The 24241-nt window shown below is 40.1% G+C and overlaps 1 protein-coding gene across 1 annotated transcript in view; it reads left to right on the top strand.

Annotated features, from left to right (window-relative positions):
• Window positions 1–6873: 6873 nt before the first annotated feature.
• The window catches only part of LOC117445686 (uncharacterized), a 99025-nt gene continuing 81657 nt past the window's right edge, over window positions 6874–24241 (top strand). The window contains exons 1-5 of the mRNA XM_034081496.2: window positions 6874–7164; window positions 11345–11386; window positions 12757–12830; window positions 18318–18386; window positions 18973–19069. Of these exons, the coding sequence (XP_033937387.1) occupies window positions 7011–7164; window positions 11345–11386; window positions 12757–12830; window positions 18318–18386; window positions 18973–19069 (436 nt within the window). The 5' untranslated portion in view covers window positions 6874–7010. The remainder of the gene's footprint in view (window positions 7165–11344; window positions 11387–12756; window positions 12831–18317; window positions 18387–18972; window positions 19070–24241) is intronic.

The following is a 24241-nucleotide window of genomic DNA, read 5'->3' as shown; positions in this document are numbered from 1 at the left end:
ACAGTATGAGGGGTTTGTAGCCCCACAGTTAGCTGCAGTCTAACGGTTATATTACATACATTTGCCTTGAGTAACATTAAGGACATGTTTGGGTTTTGTGTTGCCTTATAGTCTGCAGTCACACAGAGCCTGCCACTAACTTAGCATTGGACTGAGAAACTGTTTTGTTGACAGTCGATGTGCACATCAGGCTACACTATAGAAAGAAAAGTGGCTCATAATAGTGGCACTGACACTAGAAAAGTGGATCACATCACTCTGGTTCTGAGATCATTACACTGGCTTCCAGTCTGCCAAATAATTGATTGTAAAATACTACTGCTAGTTTTTCAATCACTAAATGGCATAGGACCGAGGTATATAGACGACCTCCTCCATCACTATGAAGCATCCAGGAGTCTCAGGTCTTCTAGGTCGGGTCTGCTCTCTGTTCCGAGAATAACCACTAAACATGGAAAAGCAGCTTTTAGTTATTATGCCCCAACAATTTGGAACAAACAGCCTAAATCATGCACGTCCGCCGAAACACTTCCTATTTTTAAAACTAAAAACGTACCTATTTGCCGCTGCTTTTAATTGAGTTGCCCATACTCACACTACAGTATGCCTTTTTAGTCATGTATTCTGTACCTGCTGTGTTTATTTTATTTCCTTTGCTTATTATGCCTGTTTTTAAATGCATTTTTAATAATGTATTTGTTCTTAAATGTCTTTTGCTTTTAATCTGTAGAGCACTTTGAATCGCCACGTGCTGAAAAGTGCTATATAAATAAAATTGCCTTGCCTTGCCATTCTTTCACACACACATACGGGTATTGGGCCGAGCGCGACACCGTACTTCCGGTATCCGCCGTTTTACACGAGGTGCAAGCAGCCGTACACCGTCTAGGTGTTGCTAAGCTTCCTGTACTGAATATCATAGTCTATTGCCTTAATCAATATCTAGTCAACTCTAAAATACCACATATATGCAATGGCATGATAATATTATTGTGACAAGTGGGGTATTCACCTGGTGTTTCCAGAAATTAGACGTAGATGCAGCCAAAATCGACGAAGGCCACTGTCGGTTTTCCATACATCTGCAGGCAGTCTGTAAGGGCAATCCGACAACACACACAGCTCTAGTTTACGCTGGTAACGACCTAGAGCACACCCCTCAAGTCCAGAGATGTAATCCGAAGACATGCAGCGATTTATTCGGTCGTTAATTCAGAAAAAAAACCTAGTGCGCTCTGCCTGGCTACGTTAGCTAGCTGTTTATATTTGCACTTCCAGGATATTTGCACCTCCAGGAAAATGGCGTATTTATATATATATATATATATATGGCGCACGTTGCATTGTGGGTAGCTCGTGACGTCACTGTGTGTGAAAGAATAATGTTCGCTCACTTACTTGCTGCTTCGTCATTCTATACCATACAGGGGTTCTGAATAAATCAGTGATTTTAGCACATTCCGCTGCCTTTTTGTTGCAGGATGGGGGTCCATCCTTCCACAATAATTAACCTTGCCGTCAGTTTCAGTCGGTCCAGTCCACACTAATGTAAACAGCAGCGCGCTGGTCTCGTGAGAAACGGAGAGTGGAACAACCAATCACATCTTCATTATTCTCCTGAAATTCAAATGTGCCCATTCGCTAGTCTGACAGGTGCGTGGTTCTCACTGCGCCTCATACCGGTGCAACTTTGAACACCTTCAATATATGCCGCATTAATGGATTTGGCCTGCAGTCACCGCATCTGGGCTGAATTAAACACGTATTATTTTAGTCCTGTGTGTTTATTAGAGGCGATGTCAGCAGGCCACATATTATGCCAGCTTTGCGTTCACAAGACATACAAGCCAGAAACTGGCAATCGAAACATGCTACAACCTGAGGGACAGTGAATGAGACACACAGACACACACCTTGAGGGAGGGAGGGACAGCTGATCGCCGTGCAGCAATCAGCTGTTCCCGAGCAGAGAGAGAGAGAGCTGCTAGACACAACTCTTATTAATCCCCGTACCAGATAGGCTACTATACAATGCTAACGGAGGCGAGACGTACTTTATTCACACGCTTATCCACACGCTTATCCACATGTACGTTATTCACGCGCATATACACACGTACGTTATGAACACGCATATCTAAAATAGCACTTTCTAAGCTACGCCGCCGCCACCACGTGAGCGCGTACTTTGAGCGCAGCTATGATACGTCGCCGTGACGTCTGACATCGTCGTGACGTCGCCTGTATTCTAGGTCAACCCAGAGCCATATAATAGAAGAGTTATGACATCTCCGTTCACTCCAATGGACCACTTTTTTACAGCAATGGCGGATCGTGGAGCCTCTCAATCGTTCCCCGGAAGTTAGCGCCAAGGCTAGCAGAGCAGTAGAGTTGCAGCATAATAGACCGTTCGTGACGGACTTTTAAAGGTAAGAAGAAGTTTAAAGATTTATATTGCGGATATTATCAGTACATCTGATTCAAATTAACATGTGTACTAAAGGATGTCAGTGGATTATCCCTAAATTAGTAGATTTAGGGAACGTTTACAGATAACAGATCAAGCTAGGATACCGAAGAAAGTTAGCAACACACGTTGAACAGCCTTTCAATTGTAAATTCCGTTCTCTTAATGTCATTTCATCCAACGTTGTTGAATTAAAGAAGAGGGGCTTCTAAACGGGATTGTATGCGGGGGTGGAGGGAGTTAAATATTAGATAAATATAACTTTGGTGCGTGTAAGAGTGAGTGTTTTTAGCAGAGCCATATTGTGTCCTTGTGATTATGTTGATTATTACCTGTTTGTATAATGTTGCAGCTCAGCTGATTTTGGATTGATGGCAAAGGGAGAGGGACTTAAGTGAGAGTGAAAACACAAGGTAAGTTTAATACTACTGTTTTATATAAGTAAGCATACTAAACATGTATTCTATCACTATTATATAAGTAATCTTGTTAGTAACCTACTGTATGGCAGGTGGAGGGGCAGTGATGTTACAGGTGGAGGAGCAAAACTGCAAGACTGCAAACTCACAAGACAGAGAAATCAAAGTTTGTTCTCCAGAGAAGAGGTCGATTTCACTTCAATTTTTTCATATTTTCTAAAGATGTGGAAATGGCACAAAAAAAAACCTGAGAGCTGTAACCAAGACAACTGTAACAACATGAGTAGAGAGCCACCAAGGTTTTTCAAGTCCCTCTCTTACTCCATTTTGCCAACCCAAACTTCCAGGTACATGACGGGACACCTTGCTTGTTTTTGTTGTTTGCGCTCCTCTGGCGAGAGACAGCAAGCGCATTTCGTGGCATCTGCAGGCAGTGGCAAGTCCTTCCGGCATATGCCACAGAGGCCGCTACTCTGTTTTAGCTGTGGCAAGTCCTTCCGGCATATGCCACAGATGCCACAACTTGCCGAGGCATCTGCCGCTGCTCAACGGGAGTTGCCACAAGATGCCAGAGAGAACGTTTACGGTAGCTGCCACTCGCCTTCCGTGGCAAATGCTGCTATTTAAACCCGTATTTATCGTGTAAAATGTCGCTGTTTAGGCACGACTTTATCGAACTGATCTGTACACAGGACTGATGTGCGATCTCTATTTTTCAAAAAGATTTTCATCATTTCTATTCAATTTGACTTGAAGCATGGTTTGCTAAAATAAACAAACGTGCTATATTTATGATGAAATATTGGCGAGTGAGGGTTGCAACGCCCTTGGCAATTGTCGCTTCTTGAGGGGAGTTTCCACTGCTTGCTACGATAAACCAGGTATATGACTAGTAAAGACAAATAATTAACAAATAAATATCTGTATGGACAAAGCAACTTGTACACTGGTGTTATTAGACTTGGCTACAGACTTAGGGCAGCTGTAACTGATTGCAGTTGCCACTGCTAGTGAGATGCTAAGGTTAGTATGAAGGAGGTCCTTGATATATTTCCATTAGGCAAAGGACTTATATTTGCCCCATGCCTTCAGCAGCAGCAGGCCATTCACTTTGATTTGATCCAGTTATGAAATGTCATCATTTCGACAATAAAGAAATGCTACATAAACGTTATCTTGCATGTTTTATCGAACCATCTCCGTTTCTAACTTTCAATATTTAAAAAGAGATCTCTCTCTCATCTGCGTGCGGGGGTGGGGCCTCACAGACATGCTGCTGCGCTGTGCACACAGTTCTGCCGGTAATGAATATTAGGATACATTTTGTGAGGAAACTTTTCCACCAATAATTCCAATAAGTATTCCAAAATGTATTCAATTCAGGTTTACGAAAGTAACTGTATTCGGATTAGTTGTTTTTCAAATGTAACGCGAGCTGAATACAGTTAGGCTACTTGGTATTTGTATTCTGATTACGTAACGCCGTTACATGTATTCCATTACAACCCAACCCTGTGTACAGATCATCAGTCCTGTGTACAGATCAGTTCGATAAAGTCATGCCAAAACAGCGACATTTTACACGATAAATACGGGTTTAAATAGCAGCATTTGCCACGGAAGGTGAGTGGCAGCTACCGTAAACGTTCTCTTACTCTGGCATCTTGTGGCAACTCCCGTTGAGCAGCGGCAGATGCCTCAGCAAGTTGTGGCACCTGTGGCATATGCCGGAAGTACTTGCCACAGCTACCACAGAGTAGCGGCCTCTGTGGCATATGCCGGAAGGACTTGCCACTGCCTGCAGATGCCACGAAATGAGCCAGGCCCTACTGCCTCTGGCTGGGTGCTGGCAGGTGGAGGGCAGTGATCCCTTCCCTTCTTCCCTCAATCTTTGAGACTAATGTAAGTAGAAGACATGGCACTGTACATTTTCGAACATTTAAAATATTATACCACTTAAAAATAAGAAATATTACTTTTGTTACTAAGAGTTCATACTTATTATACCTGTGTCACCTTTCACACTATAGCTGTTGTAGAGGCTAAGCCAACGCTTTAAGCCTCTGAGGATCCGCTTGGTGGGTGTAATTGACGCACACAAGTTTTCTGCCGAATAAAGGTCAGAAACAAAGTTTCCAGTTTGAAACAGTCCATTTATTTCCATTGTACTGGTTTCCATTTACTTGCTTCTTTCCATATTCACCACACGATATTACTGTTTACACAATACCTTTGCTTTGCTTGTAATCCCGTGTTTGTGTGTGTGTGTGTTCTCCGTGTGTGTGCTCCTTGTGTGTGTGTTCAAAAACTGTATGGGCCTTCCGGCGGAACCTCTCCCCAACACACATAGGTTCCTAACTTTATACCCACCGTTAATTGGCTCCTACAGCTGTGATCATGAGCTATGGGCTTTGTAGATACAGGTCCCGGGGTGAATCGTGGTGCAGGGGCCCTTCTCTTTTTGACCACAGGGCGATGCACGAAGATGGTGGGTATAGCCTCTGCTCTCAGCCTAGTCTTGCCCTTTTTTCTCTTGACAAACTGGTCTGCATCAACATGTGCCTGCGGAGTGACTTGAGGTTACTTCACACACAGAACAACTCAGTTTTGTCTGCCCACATACATATTCCATAGTGGTTGAATACAATGACCAAGAATGTGAGACAACTTTATAGAAATTCATATCACATCTGTTACTGATGCCATTTGTCATACTTTGTTAAACTCACAAATAATAAAGTTCCATAACTTCAGTTGGGAACAGAGACCACACCTTATCTCCCCAAGGCAATTTCCCATCCAATAGGTGTGCTATATAGGTGTGTATAACTCTTTCTCCTGTCTGTTACTCCCTCTTTCAGCACAAGAACCAGAGGGGGATTCAATGGAGCCTGAATACCTGCACTGAGACCCTCACCCTGCACCCTGAGTCTCAACTCTGTGTTTTTCAAGCCTTTCCCTGTTTTTTTGTATTAAACAAAACATTAAGCTTTCCCAATGGTGTGGTTTTCGTTTGGTGAAAAAGTGCAAATGCAGTGTTTGTATATAATTACATCACATATTTTTTTGCTGTTGGTCGTGAAATTGCTCCTGCTGACTTGAGCCAGCCATCTTTTCCTCCGCTCTGTGTCAGTGGGGAAGCCGTACATTCGTACTCCTTTCTCTGAGCGATTGGAGCATCCCCAGGCAGCACAGCAAACCATGGTGGCGACTAGGAGGCAGCACAGCAAACCAGGACAACACGGAGGAAAAGGCACCGACAAACTGCATGATATGCTATTCAATGTTTATTGAACTCCATGTATTTGCAATGGATGTTCCTAAAACAACACATTTAACATCATCATCATGCTGCTGCTGCTCCTGCTAGTCCTTTGATAGTCACCTGTCGGTCTCCTGTCCTTTCTGAAAGCCATAAAGATGACATTAGTCATTTAGATAACTTGTGTCCTCAATTACCATGGGGATTACTGAAACTACCATGAATTTAAGAAAATGGTAGAAATGAATCCAATCTGAATTTGAAAGCATTACTTTAGATCCCCTCCCTCTAAATGTATCAATAAACATTAGAAAGTGATGCTCCTGACTACCATACAAGTTTAAGAAGATAATATTGGTTTTAAAGAATTCAAAGCTATAAATAAACAGCAACAGGCTCTTTAACCAAGGCACTGTTAGCCTAACATGTAAACTAGTTGTTCACACTAATCCTAATAGTATTACTTAATATTAGCAAATTCTATTTTATTTTTTTAAACATATTGATGTAAATAAATACACATATCGATTTGTTGTATAAATATTGCAAATCAAAACCTTTATTCACTAATGATTACCAAAAATCGTAGTTCTATCTCCTGTTATCAATGCATTCACATTGCCCGCCATGAACTTCCGGGGAACGATCCTCGTCTACATGAACCACGTGATGATAACCGTTTTTGGACTTCCGTTGTCGTAACTCTTCTATCTATATGGCTCTGGGTCAACACATTCAAAATTGATGGAGGCGTTGGCGTACGTTGACACCTCAGTGCTCCGCTCAGTAAGCTTCGTTATCTGTTCTTTGGCACAAGTCACACCTCATAGGGTGAAGGGGGGTGGGGGGCAGAGATAGAGTAATGAAAATGATGGCGACCGTTGCAGAGGAGATAAGAATCCAAACAAGCCCCTGTCCTGTCCCCGACACCAGTCTCAGCCCTCTGTCCGTCAAACTCACGCGGAAGCACCAGCAGAACAGACAGTGGAGCGTACGCTTCGTTTACCTGCAGTGCTGTGAGTACCGACACAACACGACGTTACAGACCCGAGCACAACACACTGATGGACCGCCACAATACAAGCTAGGACCCACATCTGGTTTGTCACAGCAGAGTACATGCACACTTATCATATTTAGGATTCGTAATAGGGGGGGGGGGGCTCTCTCGACAGGGGGTGTTGGTGGAAGTGTTGGGAGAAGGGGGGGGGTACCACACATTCCTTTGGAGGTATGGTATCCAGCCAGGGCTATGATGGATGCCCAGGCCAACCGACACCCGCTCACAGGTTTCTTCAACTATAAGAATAACAGGGTTTTTATTTGTTACATTCATCTGGAATTCATTTACTTCTTACAATATTACAACATAATGTTCTATTAAGATTTGTTACAATGTTTTAAGAGACTATACATTAGTTTTTTCAAATTGTTTTAACTTACTATATTATAAATTGTGTCATGTTATTTATGACTTGCATTATTATGATTTCAATTCACATCTTTTTCCAACACACAATACTCTACAGACTTTTTTCATATTTGTTGACATGCATTATAAGGTTTTTTTTAATATATTTTTGGTCATACTATACTATCACTTTGTTCATGATATTTCCGACATACTATGAATTATTTTCATATTTCAACATACTATAATAAGACTTTAAATGATATTTTTAACATACTTTACTTCGACTTTTTTGTCATACAATACTATTATATCTTTTGTTTTTTTCCGACTTGTTATGCTATGACTGTTTTAATACACTTTGTCTTTATCCTTCACGATTATGGCAAAAATGAACACCACAATTATGTTGATCAATGTTGAGGTTATTTATCACTATTATTCATTGGTGTGAATTGGTGTTTATAAAAGTATTTACAAATGTGCTTTCGAAATGGAATAAACCGCACAGCCTTTATTTCCACTCTGCTAGATTATGAGAAAACAGACGTTGCGATATTACATTTAACTGCAATATGTATTGCAATCTAAAAAAAATCACAGGAATAATTACAGAAAAGAACAACAGACATTCTGCAGAGCACAGAGCCACCTACACCAACACCAACCAACTAGAGCAGGTCAGCCCAATGAACCCCTGCTAGTAGGACATCACCTGTAAAAGGGTAATGCGGAAATGTTTCATATTATATTTCTAACCTCCTTCAACATAGATACGCTTTTTTAATATGCTGAAATATGAACCATTTTGTCTGTAAATGTAAGACCATAACAATGCCAATCAACATTTCCCTGATGCCAAACGTCACTTCATAAAGTTTTTTTTTTTTTTCAACTACGTCTAACACCCAGATATTCAGCCTGCTATCAAAGCCATTTCTTATATTGTAGAATATGGACGCAGAAAATGTTTGTCCTTTGTGCTTAAAAAGTGGCTGAAATTATTATTAATATCTACAGTATTCCACACCTAATAAAGACTACACTTCCTGGTCCCTCACTGCTTCACTTCTGCTTTGCAACTCGCAACTGGTGGTGAGACATGTCGCAGCAACATTTAGAATTATTTTTGTTATGGTCAGGGATTGTCTCAACCTGTGCAACAAGTTAGGAAGTGAGTCATTTAAGTGTGTCAACTTTGCCGATACTTTCTGACATACTTTGGCAGACAAATCAGACACTGAGGCGTCAAAATCAAAATGCCATTAAATGTCCATTAAGGTCACTTTGTCCATCTTTCTATGTCAATCTTTACATTATGTCTGTCTGTGACACGAGTTATTGAGCCATTATGTTACATGCCTCGGCAGCTGTGAGAACACAGACAATATGAAAAGATTATAATGACACGTCTGATGACTGACGCCATATGTCCCACCCTCAGCCATCTTTAGAGGGGTGGAGGGAGAACAGCAGAGGATTGATAACACAATCAGAGACAACGCTCAGACTGATTCCAAATGACAGCTTATTTCTAGTGATGACAGGAGGCCTGTAGAGTGGATGTGATGGATTTGAATGCGACAGAAAAGTGAGCTGCCTCATCAATACATCCATCAACATGTGCTGACAGGAGACTGAGTGTTATCATTTACATCGAAGTAAAATAGTATGCATCTTATTACCTATTTTGTGCTGTTTTCAGGGTATAACTGTATCCAAACTGAGGCAAGGTGTTGATATCTCAGGGGGGAAATTGGTTTTCATGACAGTCAAAAAAAAAAAGAAAAGGTTATTCTGTATATTTCATAAAAAGGCTGCTGTGACAAGACAATTTCCCAACTTGGGATAAATAAAGTATCTATCTATCTATGCAGAATGTATTATACAAACATAAGAAATAATAATGTAAAATAAAATATAAACGTAGGAAATTATTTTAAAATGTCCAATAAGCGATACATCAAATACAAATAATAAAATATCATATTTCGTGTTGCTACAAAAGTATAAATTAGGCTTACTAATAAGACAACTCAGATCTGAAGCTACACAGGAGTCTGCTGCCAAAGTGCAATAAAAAAGACAACATTAATAGAATGAAACCCTTTGTGTTGTTGCATTTTAGTAGACTAGAGGTTCCTTTCACCACCATGACCAACTTTCTGCACACTATTTCGCTTATTTCACAGCTGCTTAGTAGAACAATTACTTATTTGACAAAACATCCTTTCTGTCTTCCTCTGCTGTTTCCTTTGGTGTTGACTTCCTGTTGCTCTTCTGCTGTTCTCTTTAGTGTTTATTTCCTGATTTCTCTATCTTCCAGCGCGCTGTGTATTTCTCTCTCTTGATTTCTTGTTCTTTTTTACTTTTTCTTTACTGGGAAAGTTTTTAGCCATTATGAATCAAAGGTGGTGTGCTCTTCTCTGATTGAGAAACACACAGCAAATGTGTTTCTTGGCCTTGGCTGACATTAAGTTGATTGGACTGATATGACTGCACTTAGTCCCTTAATCAGAGCCACCTTAGCGCTGATCTGCTATCAAAAAAGTGCAGAATGCTAAATGTCCTTATTGACCAATTCAAATTGAGTATTTAACTAAGCTGTGTAATAAAAAGTAATAGCAACTGTACACAATTACAGACTGCAGCACAGAGAACAGAATGCATTTTGCACAATGGCATTCCAGTGGAGTTTGTGCTAGTGATGGGTACTGGTGGCGTGTCTCATTGGAGGTTGATGTCAGCAGCTGGAGGGCAATCGTTTTAAGGTAGGGGCTAGGGATGCCAGCGATTATTCGAATATTCGTTACAGTCTCCATAATCGAATATTATTTTTAAAAATCGATTTTATTTATATATATTTTTTTTATTATTTATGTATATATTTTTTTTCAACCAAAATATATATATATATATATATATATATATATATGCTAATAATAGTAATAGTATTAATAATTGTAAATGGCCATTGGTCACACCACCAGTTTGTTTTACTGTAAACTTGGAGGAAGCCTGCGTGCAGAGCAGCCTGCTGCTGCAGCACGCTACACACCGGTGGTTTGGAGTATTTTCTATAATGTGGGCTTTGGATCCAAGACTCCACTATCACTGAGATATGACACGTTGGTGGAGAGAGAATGAATGATCTGATGGACGATGTGCACAGCTTTGAGAAAATGTACAACACTGTGAGTAAATTGAAAAGCAGATGGAGCAGTAGAGGGGGACCGGTGACAGCGAGAGCTCAGATGAGATACCACGGCTGCGAATACAGTTATTTCACTTTCTGCTGCCTGCTGGTCATGTGGGTTTGTTATTTTAACAGACTGTACTTTCCACTTCATACCTGCTTTTATCTGTGTTTCTTTTATCTGTCTCTGAACTGGAAAATTAAGTCATCGTTCAAAATCTGTGGTACATTTGAAACTCTGATACAGTCTTGTTTGTTTTATTATTTTAACTGCGGTTTATTTAATTCACCTCTTCCTCATTTTCTTAATAACACACACAATTTCAGCTGATCATACTCTCAGCAGACAACACATTGCACAACCTTTTGCAAATGGCCATGTGCACCAACAGACATTGGACATATTGGACACCTGCATTTTGACAGTCCTATCAATGTACAGTACTTTTTTTTGTTGGATTGAAGAAGAAATACTTTCTTGTATTATTCTGAAAACCTTTTGTCTGTACAGATCTGTGTGATATCAAGTAGATCAGAACTTTGTGACTTATCTCTGATTGATCTGACTAAGCTCTTTTTCCCCCCATAGATTTCTTGACCATTGCAACAATATTGGGAACTGGAATCTTAGGTGAGTAATTCTATCTTCATAATTAAGATACAGATATAACAAACATCAACTATGAGTCCAATAACCTCGACATCAAAGTCGTAGCTACTAAACTTCTAGATATCACTTGTTGCACACGACCAATTTCACCATTTAGCAATTATAATTCCAGGAAAACATTGCCTACATTATAGTTTGATTAAGGGAACACACATCTGATCACAATTAAAGGTGGGGTATGTCATTTTGGAGAAACCAGCTGGAGTGCACTAGAATTTGAAAATACACAGCCGGAACAAATCTGCCACTTCCTTACAGAGCCCCTCCTCCAACACACACGAACGCGCACATGACCAATGAGGGCACGAGATAAGTTTGTGCACCGATGGAAGGCTGACAGGCAGGTAGGCCATCCAGTTACTTTAGCCGGGCCGGCTAAGATGATTGGTCGTGCTTTTTACAGCGCCACGGCTTCCACAGATGACATTTTTTTATGTATTTATTGTCAAAGCATTTCATATATTCATTGCTATCGGGATGTTAAGAGCATTCCATGGAATATAACAAACAGTGTATCTGAAATAAATGACATACCCCACCTTTACGTTATGATGAGTTTGGTCTGTGGAAGACCAGTCTCCTCACATCTGATATGATCGGATTGGGGATAGTTTAGCAAATAGTAAATGTGAACATCGATTGGATATTAGAAACATTCTCTTGACAAGAGACAGATTACATCAAATTGAGCAACCAAACCTTTTGGCACACTCTTCCCAGTGTTGGATAGGACCATATAACAGGCAAACACTACTGTATCATTCTGTCTTATTTCTCCATCAACACCGACTACATCCTGAACATGTCCTTCAAAAAATAGGTGTCACACAAACACTTGGCATGTATGACTCAACTTATGATGGTAACACTTTTTGTGAGCTATTTTCTCTCTCTACAAGACTGCCTTTTTATCATATCAGTTCATTTGGAACGTAATTAAGACTCTGTCCATCTCTTGGCTTTCATTGGCAGAGCAAACTTAATGGTGGTTTATGAAGTGTATTTAACACCTGAGAGTTTTTTTAGTCAAGGTGGAAATTACATGGCACATTACATTTAACTAGTTTGTTTTTTAGCGGGGTCCTCATGTAGTTAAAGGTGGAGCCCTTCCCAGTTAGTACTTGTTCAAACACTTAAACCTCATATTGTAATCAGCACTTACCATAAAATGTTATGGTAAGTTTGAGCAAGAGCGGAAAGAAGCATGTATGAGAGAGAATGATGAGCTGTTAAATTGTCACAAGGGCAGGTGGATGGGCTGACTAAAACATAGACGTCATTAAATCTACTGAGGTGGGGGTCAAATTCAAAAACATTTCTTCAATTTCTAGGTCTTCCAGTAACGATATCCCATGCTGGACTGGTGCCTTTCCTCTTCTCTTTTCTCGTTGGCTTCTTTGTCCAGGTAAGTAATACATGAACTCAATGGACGCTTATTTTCTTAAAAGACTGGCATGGTCTATGGAAATATAAGATACTGACACAAAGGAGTCTTAACAGTTTGAAAAGGAGATCCTGGATGAAGAAGAGAAGAGATCGCACAAATTAGATGTTAACATTTTGGTTTAAAATGAGAGAATCGACAAGGAGAAGGTTACATGTTTGGAATACATACTGCATTTGACCTCATAAAGTCTGACTTTACGGCTTACACAATATCCGATTAAGTCAAATCTAACAATAACAGAGCTAAACTAAGAAAACTGTGATGATGAAACAGAATGTTATAGACAGAGGCTACTAATCATGTTCTCTTTCAGTGTCTGGAAGAGGCTTTGGTGGCTTTGTTGTGATCAGGATTTCTTAAAATAAAATAAAGGGGAACCTACTCTGCTTTTTTGGGTTTTCCCTTTCCTGTAGTTCATTCTGGAGGTCTCCTATTCAATGTCTATAAAGCAGCTCCAGAGGTTATAATGCATGACATCACCAGTTAGAGACTCAAAACCCCATAAGCTCATGTGCATGATTATTGATTGAACGTTCCTGTAAAAATAAAAAACAGGAGTTCCTAATTTGGGTGACGTTCCCCTTTAAAGAGGCCCTATTGTGCTTATTGGGGAAATGCTTTCCTGTAGTGTGTTATATAGGTTTGTGTGCATGTAAATGGTCTGCAAAGGCTAAAATACGCACAGGCATTATGAGAAAGATGAAGAGCTTTTTGAACACTAAAACATGGAGACATCTCATGAGAGGCTCGAAATACAAATATGAACCTGAAAATGAGCATGATATGTCCCTAATACATACGTAATACAAACCTGAAATAATGGCATACAGTGTTTCTCACAGATCTGAAATAAACTTGGGGGGGTGCTGGTAGCGGGGGGGGGGGTTGAGGTGGCGTGCCTTTGTGACGTGCAACAACATTAACATTAACCTTTCTGTTGGTCGCTTGTTAGCAGACCCTTCACGCGATGGCAAAGCGAACAGGTACAGGCAGGGCCCATAGTGATAGCCCTATAGTTTAAATCTACCACCCACAAATAAACATATGGACATGGGATACTATTTAAAAACAATGGTAAATGTATTTCGGAACCTGTCCATGTGATTTTAAGTGGGGGTGGACCTGAAATCCTCTAGGGGGGTTCGGGGGCATGCTCCCCCGGTAAGAGTTAAATCAGTGGTTCCCAAACTTTTTCAGTCGGGACCCACTTGGGTATTGGAACCCCCGGAGTTAAATGCATCAATCTGGTGCATTTTGAGGGGGAAATAAAGAGACTTGATCTATGGAAACATCTATATGAAACAGAACTGTATACATTTAAATAATCATAAAATCATGGCCAAAACCAATAACATACAATTTCCAATATGAAAAAACACTGAAACTTGTTTATTTATTTGTTTTTGGTTCATTTATAGTTGTGAGTGTGTCTGTGCTCCTGAATCAGCCTCTCCTGTCTGGCAGTGGCAGAACTTCAGTGTCAGACAGAACTTCAGTGTCAGACAGTGGCAGAACTTCAGTGTTAGTATTATTAGATCTCAGTGCTGCGTTTGACACTGTTGACCACAGCATATTACTGGACCGACAGGAAAACTGGGTGGGACTTTCGGAAACAGTTCTAAATTGGTTTAAATCCTACTTAAAGGATAGAAACAACTTTGTTTCTATCGGTAAATACACATCTGAGTTGACAAATATGACATGTGGGGTTCCTCAAGGCTCCATCTTGGGGCCTCTTCTCTTTAACATCTACATGCTACCACTGGCTCAGATAATGAAGAACAACAAAATAAGTTACCATAGCTATGCAGATGACACACAAATCTACGTAACAATTTTACCAGGAGACTATGCTCCAATTCAAACACTGAGTAAGTGCATTGAACAAATCAATGACTGGATGTGTCAGAACTTTCTCCAATTAAACAAAGATAAAACTGAGGTAATGGTTTTTGGAGCCAAGGCAGAACGTTTAAAAGTTAGCGCTGAGCTTCAGTCTGCAATGTTCAAACCAACAGATAAAGCCAGAAATCTAGGTGTAGTCATGGACTCTGACCTGAGTTTCAACAGTCACATTAAAACAGTTACTAAATCAGCCTACTATCACCTAAAGAACATATCTAGGATTAAAAGACTAATGTCACAGCAGGATTTGGAAAAACTTGTCCATGCCTTTATCTTCAGTAGACTCGACTACTGCAATGGTGTCTTCACAGGTCTCACTAAAAAATCTATTAGAAAGCTGCAGCTGATTCAGAACGCCGCTGCTCGAGTCCTCACTAACACTAAGAAAGTGGATCACATCACTCCTGTTCTGAAGTCTTCACACTGGCTTCCTGTGTGTCAAAGAATAGATTTCAAAATACTGCTGCTGGTTTATAAAGCACTGAATGGTTTAGGCCCAAATTACATTTCTGACCTCCTGCTAAATTATGAACCATCCAGATCTCTCAGGTCTTCAGGGACTGGTCAGCTTTCTGTCCCCAGAGTCAGAACTAAACATGGTAAAGCAGCGTTCAGTTATTATGCTCCAAATATCTGGAACAAACTCCCAGAAACCTGCAGGTCCGCTGCAACTCTGACTACTTTTAAATCCAGGCTGAAGACTTTTCTTTTTGTCGCTGCTTTTATTTGAACTATTCATATCTTAAACTGCACTGTAACTTTTATCCATGTACTTTTTCTTGTAATATTTAATTGAACTATTTATATTTTAGACTGCACTGTAACTTTTATCCATGTATTTTTTTCTTAATGTTTATTTGATTAGCTTTTCTTTTTTAATGCTTAATGTCTTTTTTTGTAAAGCACTTTGAATTGCCTTGCGTTGAAAAGTGCTCTATAAATAAACTTGCCTTGCCTTGCCTTGCCTTGAGGCAGCAGCAAAGACTAGTTTTAGCTCTCAACAAGTTTTAAAAGTTACCTTTTTTCACCTAGTTAACTTTTTCTTTTTTTTATTCATGCATATTTTACTTATCACTACCCTTTCAAATGGAAATATATGTTTACATAAATGGTGACCAAACCGTTTGAGACCCACTGAGAACTTAGACTAAGTGAACTATCTAAACACTCAGAGAGTCCTTTACCTCACCTGAGCTGAGCTTATCCCGAGCTTGAATGACACACAGAGACCAATCAAGGGCTTTGATTTATGATCTGTATGACATGGCCATGTCGGCAGGCCACATCATGTGGACAGCCAGTCACCCTGTGTGAGGCAGGCCACTTAACAGGTCAGGCCACCGGGAAACCCCCCGGTGCTCCCGATGGCCAGTCCGGGACTGGGTACAGGAGGCCTAGAGCGAGGGATCATTGTCCACAAGTTAATCGATCGCGTGACCATGGCGTCATGGTCACGGACGGAAAAAAAGAAGAACAACAAATTATTAAAAAACAACAAACCTAAATGGGTCGCAAAATATACTTGGACGGCCGTTAATATACCTGGGTGGCCCACCCAACTAAAGTCTATGTGTGGGAAACCCTGGCATACCTTGGCCAAAGATCCAATTCTTGCCCCAAAATACAATATATTCTCCTCTTTTTCATATGAATGGGGACATAATACATTTGTTAGAGCCAATTCATTGACTGAACACAAGCTCTTCAAATGCTCCAATCCACACTTAAACAAGAAAATGCTCCCTGCGCTAACATGACTTGGAAAAGATCAATCATTTCTATAAAGGGAGCTATTACCTTCTGTACAAATATGTGATTGTCTTCTTAAATGTCCACAACATAATTATTGCATTGGCAAAACAACACCGTCAAACAGCACATTGGTTCAGATTCAAACGCTCCTATTGCAGTCAGATTTATGGATATTCACATCCAATTGATATTCTTTTGTGTCAAAGGCTTCGTACTCGTTCTATCTTCTCTGACATTTATGGGAGATTATTGTCACTGAAAGTTATGTTGGAGCCATAATGACATGGTTTGAATGTGGATTTTTAACATAAGTGTTTTATTTCCTGACAGCCAAAGCTAATAACATAAGCTGTATTTATTGATATTCCTTCTGTTTTGTGTCATTTAATGTGTTTTATACTCTGCAATTCTGAGAGATCCTACAATGTGTAATGGGACAGGTGTGTGCCATCCCCAGTCCTCACAATGACACACAATATACAGCTGTTGGATTTCTGTTAGACATCATTCCCACTTCAGGGCGCTCTAAACAATATTATGATGTATAGACATTTGGGGGAAGCTGGGTTATTGGGAACATGAGAGTACACACTTACAGACAGAGAGAAGGAAGAAGTAAGATGTCCCCCGACAAACTAAGCCTATATCAGCAAAACTAGGGGCTGAATCTAATCAGCCCTAACTATAAGCTTTGTCAAAAAGGAAGGTCTTAAGCGCACTCTTAAAAACGGATAGGGTGTCTGCCGCCCGAACACAAACTGGAAGCTGATTCCACAAAGTGGAGCTTGATAAGAAAAGGCTCTGGCTCCCATTGTACTTTTAGAGACTCTAGGAACAACCAACAACCCTGCATTCTTGGAACGCAATGCCCTAGTAGGACAGTAGGGTATAATGAGTTCTTTAAGGTAAGATGGCGCCTGCCCATTAAGGGCTTTGTAGGCGAGAAGAAGAATTTTAAATTCTATCCTGTGTTCTATAGGGAGCCAGTGTAAGGCAGCCAGAACAGGAGTAATGTGGTCCCTTTTCCTAACTCTGGTTAGTACACGAGCCGCAGCATTTTGAATCAGCTGAAACGACTTGACTGACTTCTTGGTACTCCCTGATAATAAGGAGTTACAATAATCCAGCCTTGAAGTAACAAATGCATGGACTAGTTTCTCTGCATTATTGGAAGAGTCAAGAAGGAATAGTATAATTAAAATATTGAAATCCTTTCTTCTATTTAGCTCACCTGTTGTTTTTTAACTACTGGTTAATTTTTCACAGTTTACAAAATGTCAGGTTTCATTGAAATATAAAGAACATTAGTTGTAAATTGCGGAAAGCTTTCAGTAATGATTTAAATCAATCAAAAAAGAATTATGAGTGACATGTCTTTGGGGGAACTTCTGTGTAGCAATGCAGGAGGAGTCACCGACTCCAAACTGGGTCAAAGTTATGGGCCTTGGAAAAGACTTCCCCAACATTGTCCTTCAGTTAAATCTGCACAGCTAAATCATACACAACAGCATACAGTAGAGACATGTTTGGACACGTTGAATTCTAGCTGATCTAGTTCCTCATGTAAGATAATAGAACATAATTAAACCATACATGCTGTCATGGTGATCACAGATAGCATACATAGTATTTTAATAAGCTTCCCTGTCATTCACAGGAGTATGAATAGATTGATTTGTTCAAATGTTCAAATGGTATGGACTCCAAAGGGCTGCAAGTGTTTGTATGACTCAAACTTGAACCCATTTTCAAATTGGTAATATATATGTTCCATTCTCTTTCATGTAGGCTTTGCTTATCTACCTGTTTGTGGAACTGCTTCAGAAATGTCAAGTGGTGCAGCTAGAGTCTCTAAAGGTAAGCAGCACAACAAAACCCATGTCTGCATTTAAAGGGGCCCTATTGTGCTTTTTGGGGGTTTTCTTGTAGTGTGAGATGAAGGTGATGACAACATTATGAAACTCACACTTTCATTTTTTGTAAAAGTAAAAAAAATGGTTATGTCATATGATAAGGGACGGGACATCTCTACATGTAAGTGGTTGACCAATCACAACAGAACACTCAAATGAACCTTAACATGACCATAAGGTGTCTTCTTTAACTTGTCTTGTCATGCTCAGTTTTTTTTACTTGCACAGCATTTTTGTTTATATTTACAGCAAACAAATACAAATAATTAATTTGAATGTGGGTACAATTTGCACTGTTCAGGAACCTGCCATCTAAGTTTTTCATACATTACATAATTACACCGTATGTTATGACAATAAACCTTTGAATCTCAATGGACTACAATGCATGCCATTAACAGCTGAAATTGTTCTCGCTTATCCTTCTCATAATCAAGCTAAACATTAAAATGTATAATGAATATTAGTCACACATGTTGAAGAACTGTTTATATTGTTTAGTCGGCTGAATGTGTGTCTGTTGCTCTCAGACAGGAGTAGCAGAGTGTATTGTGATGGATCCGGTGGGGGGGGAAGCAGCCGGCACAGAGGAAGAGGACGACGATGATAGTGAAAATGCACAAGCAGGTAAAATAAAGGTTCCTATTAAATATGATAAATCTAGATGATTTTTTTCCTGTTCATTCCAGTTACCTCCTAAGTTGAACGATATCTCTAAGTTTCGTTTAATTTGTATTTGTCCCGCTCATGGTACGCAAAACCCAATGTACAATAATTGCCAACAAAACATGTCTCTACAAACACACCATTGAGCGAAAAGGAGCAGGGAGAAGAAAACAAATCTTATATGACCTGCCCCTTTCAAAAAAAAAAAAAAAAATAGAAATACTTATTTCCCACTTGACGGTTAACGGAAAGAAACAAAACAACAACAACAACAGTTAAAATAATAGTGACATTTGTCACAACTGCGCTTTCTTTGATACACCACTGTATATATTGTAAATATACATGTTATATGTGTATACAGTATATAGTACAATGTGCACATTTCACTTTAACTTCTTATGTTTGTATACATGTTTTTTCATAGGACATTTTGATTTATGTAAATATATTTATCTTCATTTAATTTTTAACTTTCATTCATAATGTTTATATAAATATTTAGATTTGTATTATTCATCTTTTTTATTCAATTTAATAGAGAGCAACTGTCACAAAACTAAAGTCCCTTCAGGATGAATAAAGTATTTCTGTATTTCATTTCATTAATTGGCTCATGGAATTATTCTAATAAATACATCATAGATAAAAGTGCATTGGAGACGTCATGTTTATCTTTATTCTAAGTTTCTAGATCGTATTCAGAATTAAACTTAATCCTCTTAGTCGACTTGACCACTCATCAGAGGCTACTTCCTGTCCCATTTAAAGTCCATCCCAAAACAAAACTGTGTCCAGCTGTCAATAATTGTTTACTTTGAGATTACAAATCATATGTTGTTCACATCATCTATCCCTGCAGTTTTATCTAAGAGGGTGGAGAGGCGTTAGCATTTATTTCTAGCAAGCAGTTTAAAAACAATTATCATGAATCAAGTTCTGATGCAAATGTCCACAGGACTGTAACACTGTATTGAGCTGCAGCATCATATTGCACCACAAGCTGCTGCATCAGGCCCGGCTGATTTGATGACATTGATCTGTTAACTGGCTGTTCGGATCACTGATTGCATCGTGAGACATTCATCACATGGGTCTCTGTTGGGGTGATACACACACCTCTACATTCATTAACGCATCTATACAAGTCTACTTCACCAGCGTCCTTTGGAAACATCCTGGAAGAGAATACTGTGGAGAAAAGTTCTTCCTATTGCCTGTTGTTTGATCATATTTAAGTAAGAGGCCCCTGTATTTTTCAATCATGCAAAGCAATATGTTGACCCTGTTTACTTGTCCTGATATATTCAGGAAGAATGTATTCGTAGACAACAATAGACTCCTCACTGCTGCGATACTCTTATATATAAGAATATATACAACTTCTTTGCAATTTTTAGTCTGCTTTGAATGGAATTAAATGAATGAATGTGCAACTGTGTAATCCCTTCTGTATGTGGTGCAACAGTAACAACAAGGCACTAATGTGCAGCAAGATGGTCATTAATGAATACATAACCGCGACAGGGTGAGAAGGATCTTAACCCAAAGTGGAAGGATCCTGAATGACCCGTCGGTGTAATTGGTTCATGTATGATGACTTCGCTACACATTATCCCGCTTATTGCACGGCTACCTACTAAATAAATCATCAACTTGATTTGTAATATTGATTACAAATTATTTATTTATTAAAAATGATCGTATTGCTTCCGCTTGGAAAAAATAGTACCAACGGCTGGAACTGCGTCGACAGCAGCATCACTTAAAATGACGGCAGCACTGATCGGGGTTTTCTGTAACTGTCCAAGTCGGTTCAGTTTATTTTCCATTAACCATTCTTTAAACACTGCAGAGCCCATACTGTGTTCCTGTTGGGGTTTACTTCCTATCCGTCTTCTTTGGTTGATTTCTCTGACGTCCAGCGGTCATTCTTTGAACCTTTTTCCTTCTTTTGCCCTATTTTTCTTTACTTTACTAGGGACGGTTTAGCCTTCATTCTATAGTACTTTTTACTACACTGCATCCATCTAACAAATAATCATTCACTAGTATCTTTGTAGATTAATATTTTACATATTGAACAGGTGGTCACGATTTAACTATTAATGGCTTAACAGTAAAGAGCATTGAAATGCCTAATTCAAACGTACGCAGTAAATCCCAAAAGTATCAATATATTTTTACTAAAAATACAGATTTCTGATACCATGTTTTTACTTAGTAAAGTTATAATGGAGTAAAATATCTGAATATTACTTCCCGAATGCTTTTACATTCTTTATAAGTAGGATTTGTGTGTCTAGTAAAAGAAGCTTTCGTTGTCTAATCAAAAGAGACACAAACACTCCTTACCTAAAAAAGCTGCATGTGCATGCTGAGCAGGGTCTGGGTTGGAGGGGTGGCGCAGATGGTGTGTCAATGCACCACTCGGGTATCACAGATGTCTGCATTGCCATTCATTTAACTTGCTTGTTTTGACTATCATGTTTAATAATGAACACTCTGCCAGGACCACTCACATCAAAGTTATTGTACCATAAACAGGCAGTATAATAATGATGAGATGTGTGCTTCTGTCCATGAAGCATGCACAGTTGCTCAAACTGTCAACAGCAGCGATAGACTTTCAGACAAGAGCACTCTGAGTGCTCGGACTTCCACCAAAGCTCGTGGTGCATTCACTTACTCCTTAGGCGGTCCCAATTCCAGGGTTAACAACCTTTTTCCCACTTGGGTGTTTTCATGAGCTTTAAGTCTTAATGAGGGAACAACAAGAGCTCTACCAAGTGGATTGTTTTTATAATTTTTTCTTTGAATACTCTAATGAATGCAGCACAACATTCTCTATATACAATTTGAACAAATGTAAAACAAATGGTGTTCCGTTCTGTGATTAGGATCCGCTCCAAAATGTTAATGTTCTTCCTTGGCCCATGCTTAACCCTTCTGTCGGGGCTCATTCATTTCCCCGTTCCGTGATCGAGACACATGTGCCAGAGGCTCAGTCCCACCCCTTCCTTTTAGTACAGCTGATTGGTCACAATAAATCCAAACAAATGTCAGAATATTTAATTTACCACAAATTCTGAAATTCATGAATCGAAAGAATATATTAAGACCTAAATCAACACCTTCCATACAGTTTCATGAAATTCGGGCCAGTAATTGTTCTGTATTCTCGCTGACACAGAGACAAACTGAGTGGAAAACATACCCTCCTTGGCGGAGGAAATTATAGGTTACGCAGAGTATTAAAACAATTATTGACATGATAGTTTAGATCTTGTTTTTTGTTTCATTTATAATTTTGTAAAATGTTTCACCCTGTGTCATGACCGTTTGAACGTCCTTTCTTAGTGTTTTCCCACCTGTTGTGATCGTTTGCCCCACCCTAATTATTTCGACCTTTGTGTCCTTTGTTTTGTATTCCCTTGCCTACTATGGATTCTATTGCTATATATATCCCCCAACAGTTAAGCAAAACAAAAACGAGGAGGGAACAAGGAGTAATACAGATACAGAGACAGGACACATGGACAAGACAGTGTTGTATACTGTAAAGACAGAAACTGATCACATGGCAATACAAAGCTGGAGAGGGCAGGCAAAAACACAAGGGCTGCTGGGTGATTACACATTACAGACAATCATAGTTCAAACCGGAGAGACGTGATGTATGGAATACATATTTATTGTTACACGTCATATGAATGAAATGATTGCCATGATAATACAACAGGAGAATGGAATGGTGTTTGGCGATTAGGCCCCGGTTTGCAGGATATTCGTTCAGGAGGGAAAGAACCGCTCCGATGAAATCCCCAAAACCAGTGAAGTATAGAATACTGAGATGAACTGAGTTTCTTACCTTGTAGGGTGACTGTGGTGATCTGGGGATGAAATAATAGATTAACATGCGGCAGGAGGCCGGAATCACTGCCGGAGCTTACGGGTCATGCTGAGACTCTGACGGCCGAAATCAGTGCCGGTCTTATCTGAAAACGACCTGAGGGTCGCCTGCCTGGCTAGCAGGGCTTGACTACGCCGCCACGAAGGTCGAACGTCCTGCCGAAGCAGGGATCTTGTTTTTGAACAGAGACCGAAGTCTACGGTGGCCGAAGTCCACGAGACCGAAGTCTACGGGGACCCACAGTCCACAAGACCGAAGTCTACGGGGACACGCAGTCCACAAGACCGAAGTCTACGGGGACCCGCAGTCCACAAGACCGAAGTCTACGGGGACCCGCAGTCCACAAGACCGAAGTCTACGTGGACACACGGTCCACAACCTGACGTCGCAGGGTATACATTTTACACGGACACATTTGAGCACGGGCCTGGGATTAGATACTTGCGTGCAGGAGGATGTAGCCCGTGACATGTAGATGCAACATGAGACGAGACATTATTCCCTGTGGGCGGGGGCCCGCGGACTAGGACAGGAATGCAGTTTGAAATCCGATACCATAATGAGACATGTATACATGTAAACGTGTTCTGAACCACCACCAGTTATATGCATAAATACCATAGTTAGGGTCTGAGAGATCTTTGGGAAGCCAGTACGGCGCTGATGTCCGGGCGAATGTAGGTTGTGAAGGCGGAGGAGGACCACCGTCCTTGTGGGCTGACTGCGGTGATCAGTTAGAGAGATCTTTGGATGGCCGCACGGCGCTGATGTCCGGGCGAATGTAGGATGTGAATATAATGTATAATGTCCTTTATTGTTTTATGTTTCATGTGGAACCTATATGCTGCAGGTCTCCCTTGAAAAAGAGATCTATGATCTCAATGGGACCAATCTGGATAAATAAAGGTTTGAAATGAAATGAAAATGAAGGCAGAGGAGACCACCGTCCGGTTGTTGTAGGGATTAGGAATAATTATCTTGATTGCGGCAGGGTTGCTGCACCTATCCTGGACGAAGCCCTGAAATGCTATTAAGACACCACCACCAGTTATATGCATGTTTACCATAGGTAAACTGGAGAGATCTTGGATTGCCGGCACGAGCCGATGTCCGGGCGAAGAGGGAGATGTAGACAATGTAGTGCAGCTGTTAGCTTGAGTACGATAATGCTTGAATATCATACCCTGGCTTATCATAAGCCATGTGAGCATGTAACCACA

Source organism: Pseudochaenichthys georgianus, chromosome 4 (genome assembly GCF_902827115.2).
Source record: "Pseudochaenichthys georgianus chromosome 4, fPseGeo1.2, whole genome shotgun sequence".
NCBI lineage: Eukaryota > Metazoa > Chordata > Actinopteri > Perciformes > Channichthyidae > Pseudochaenichthys > Pseudochaenichthys georgianus.
The sequence above is the reverse complement of the archived record's forward strand: the minus strand, read 5'-3'. Positions and strand labels throughout refer to the sequence as shown.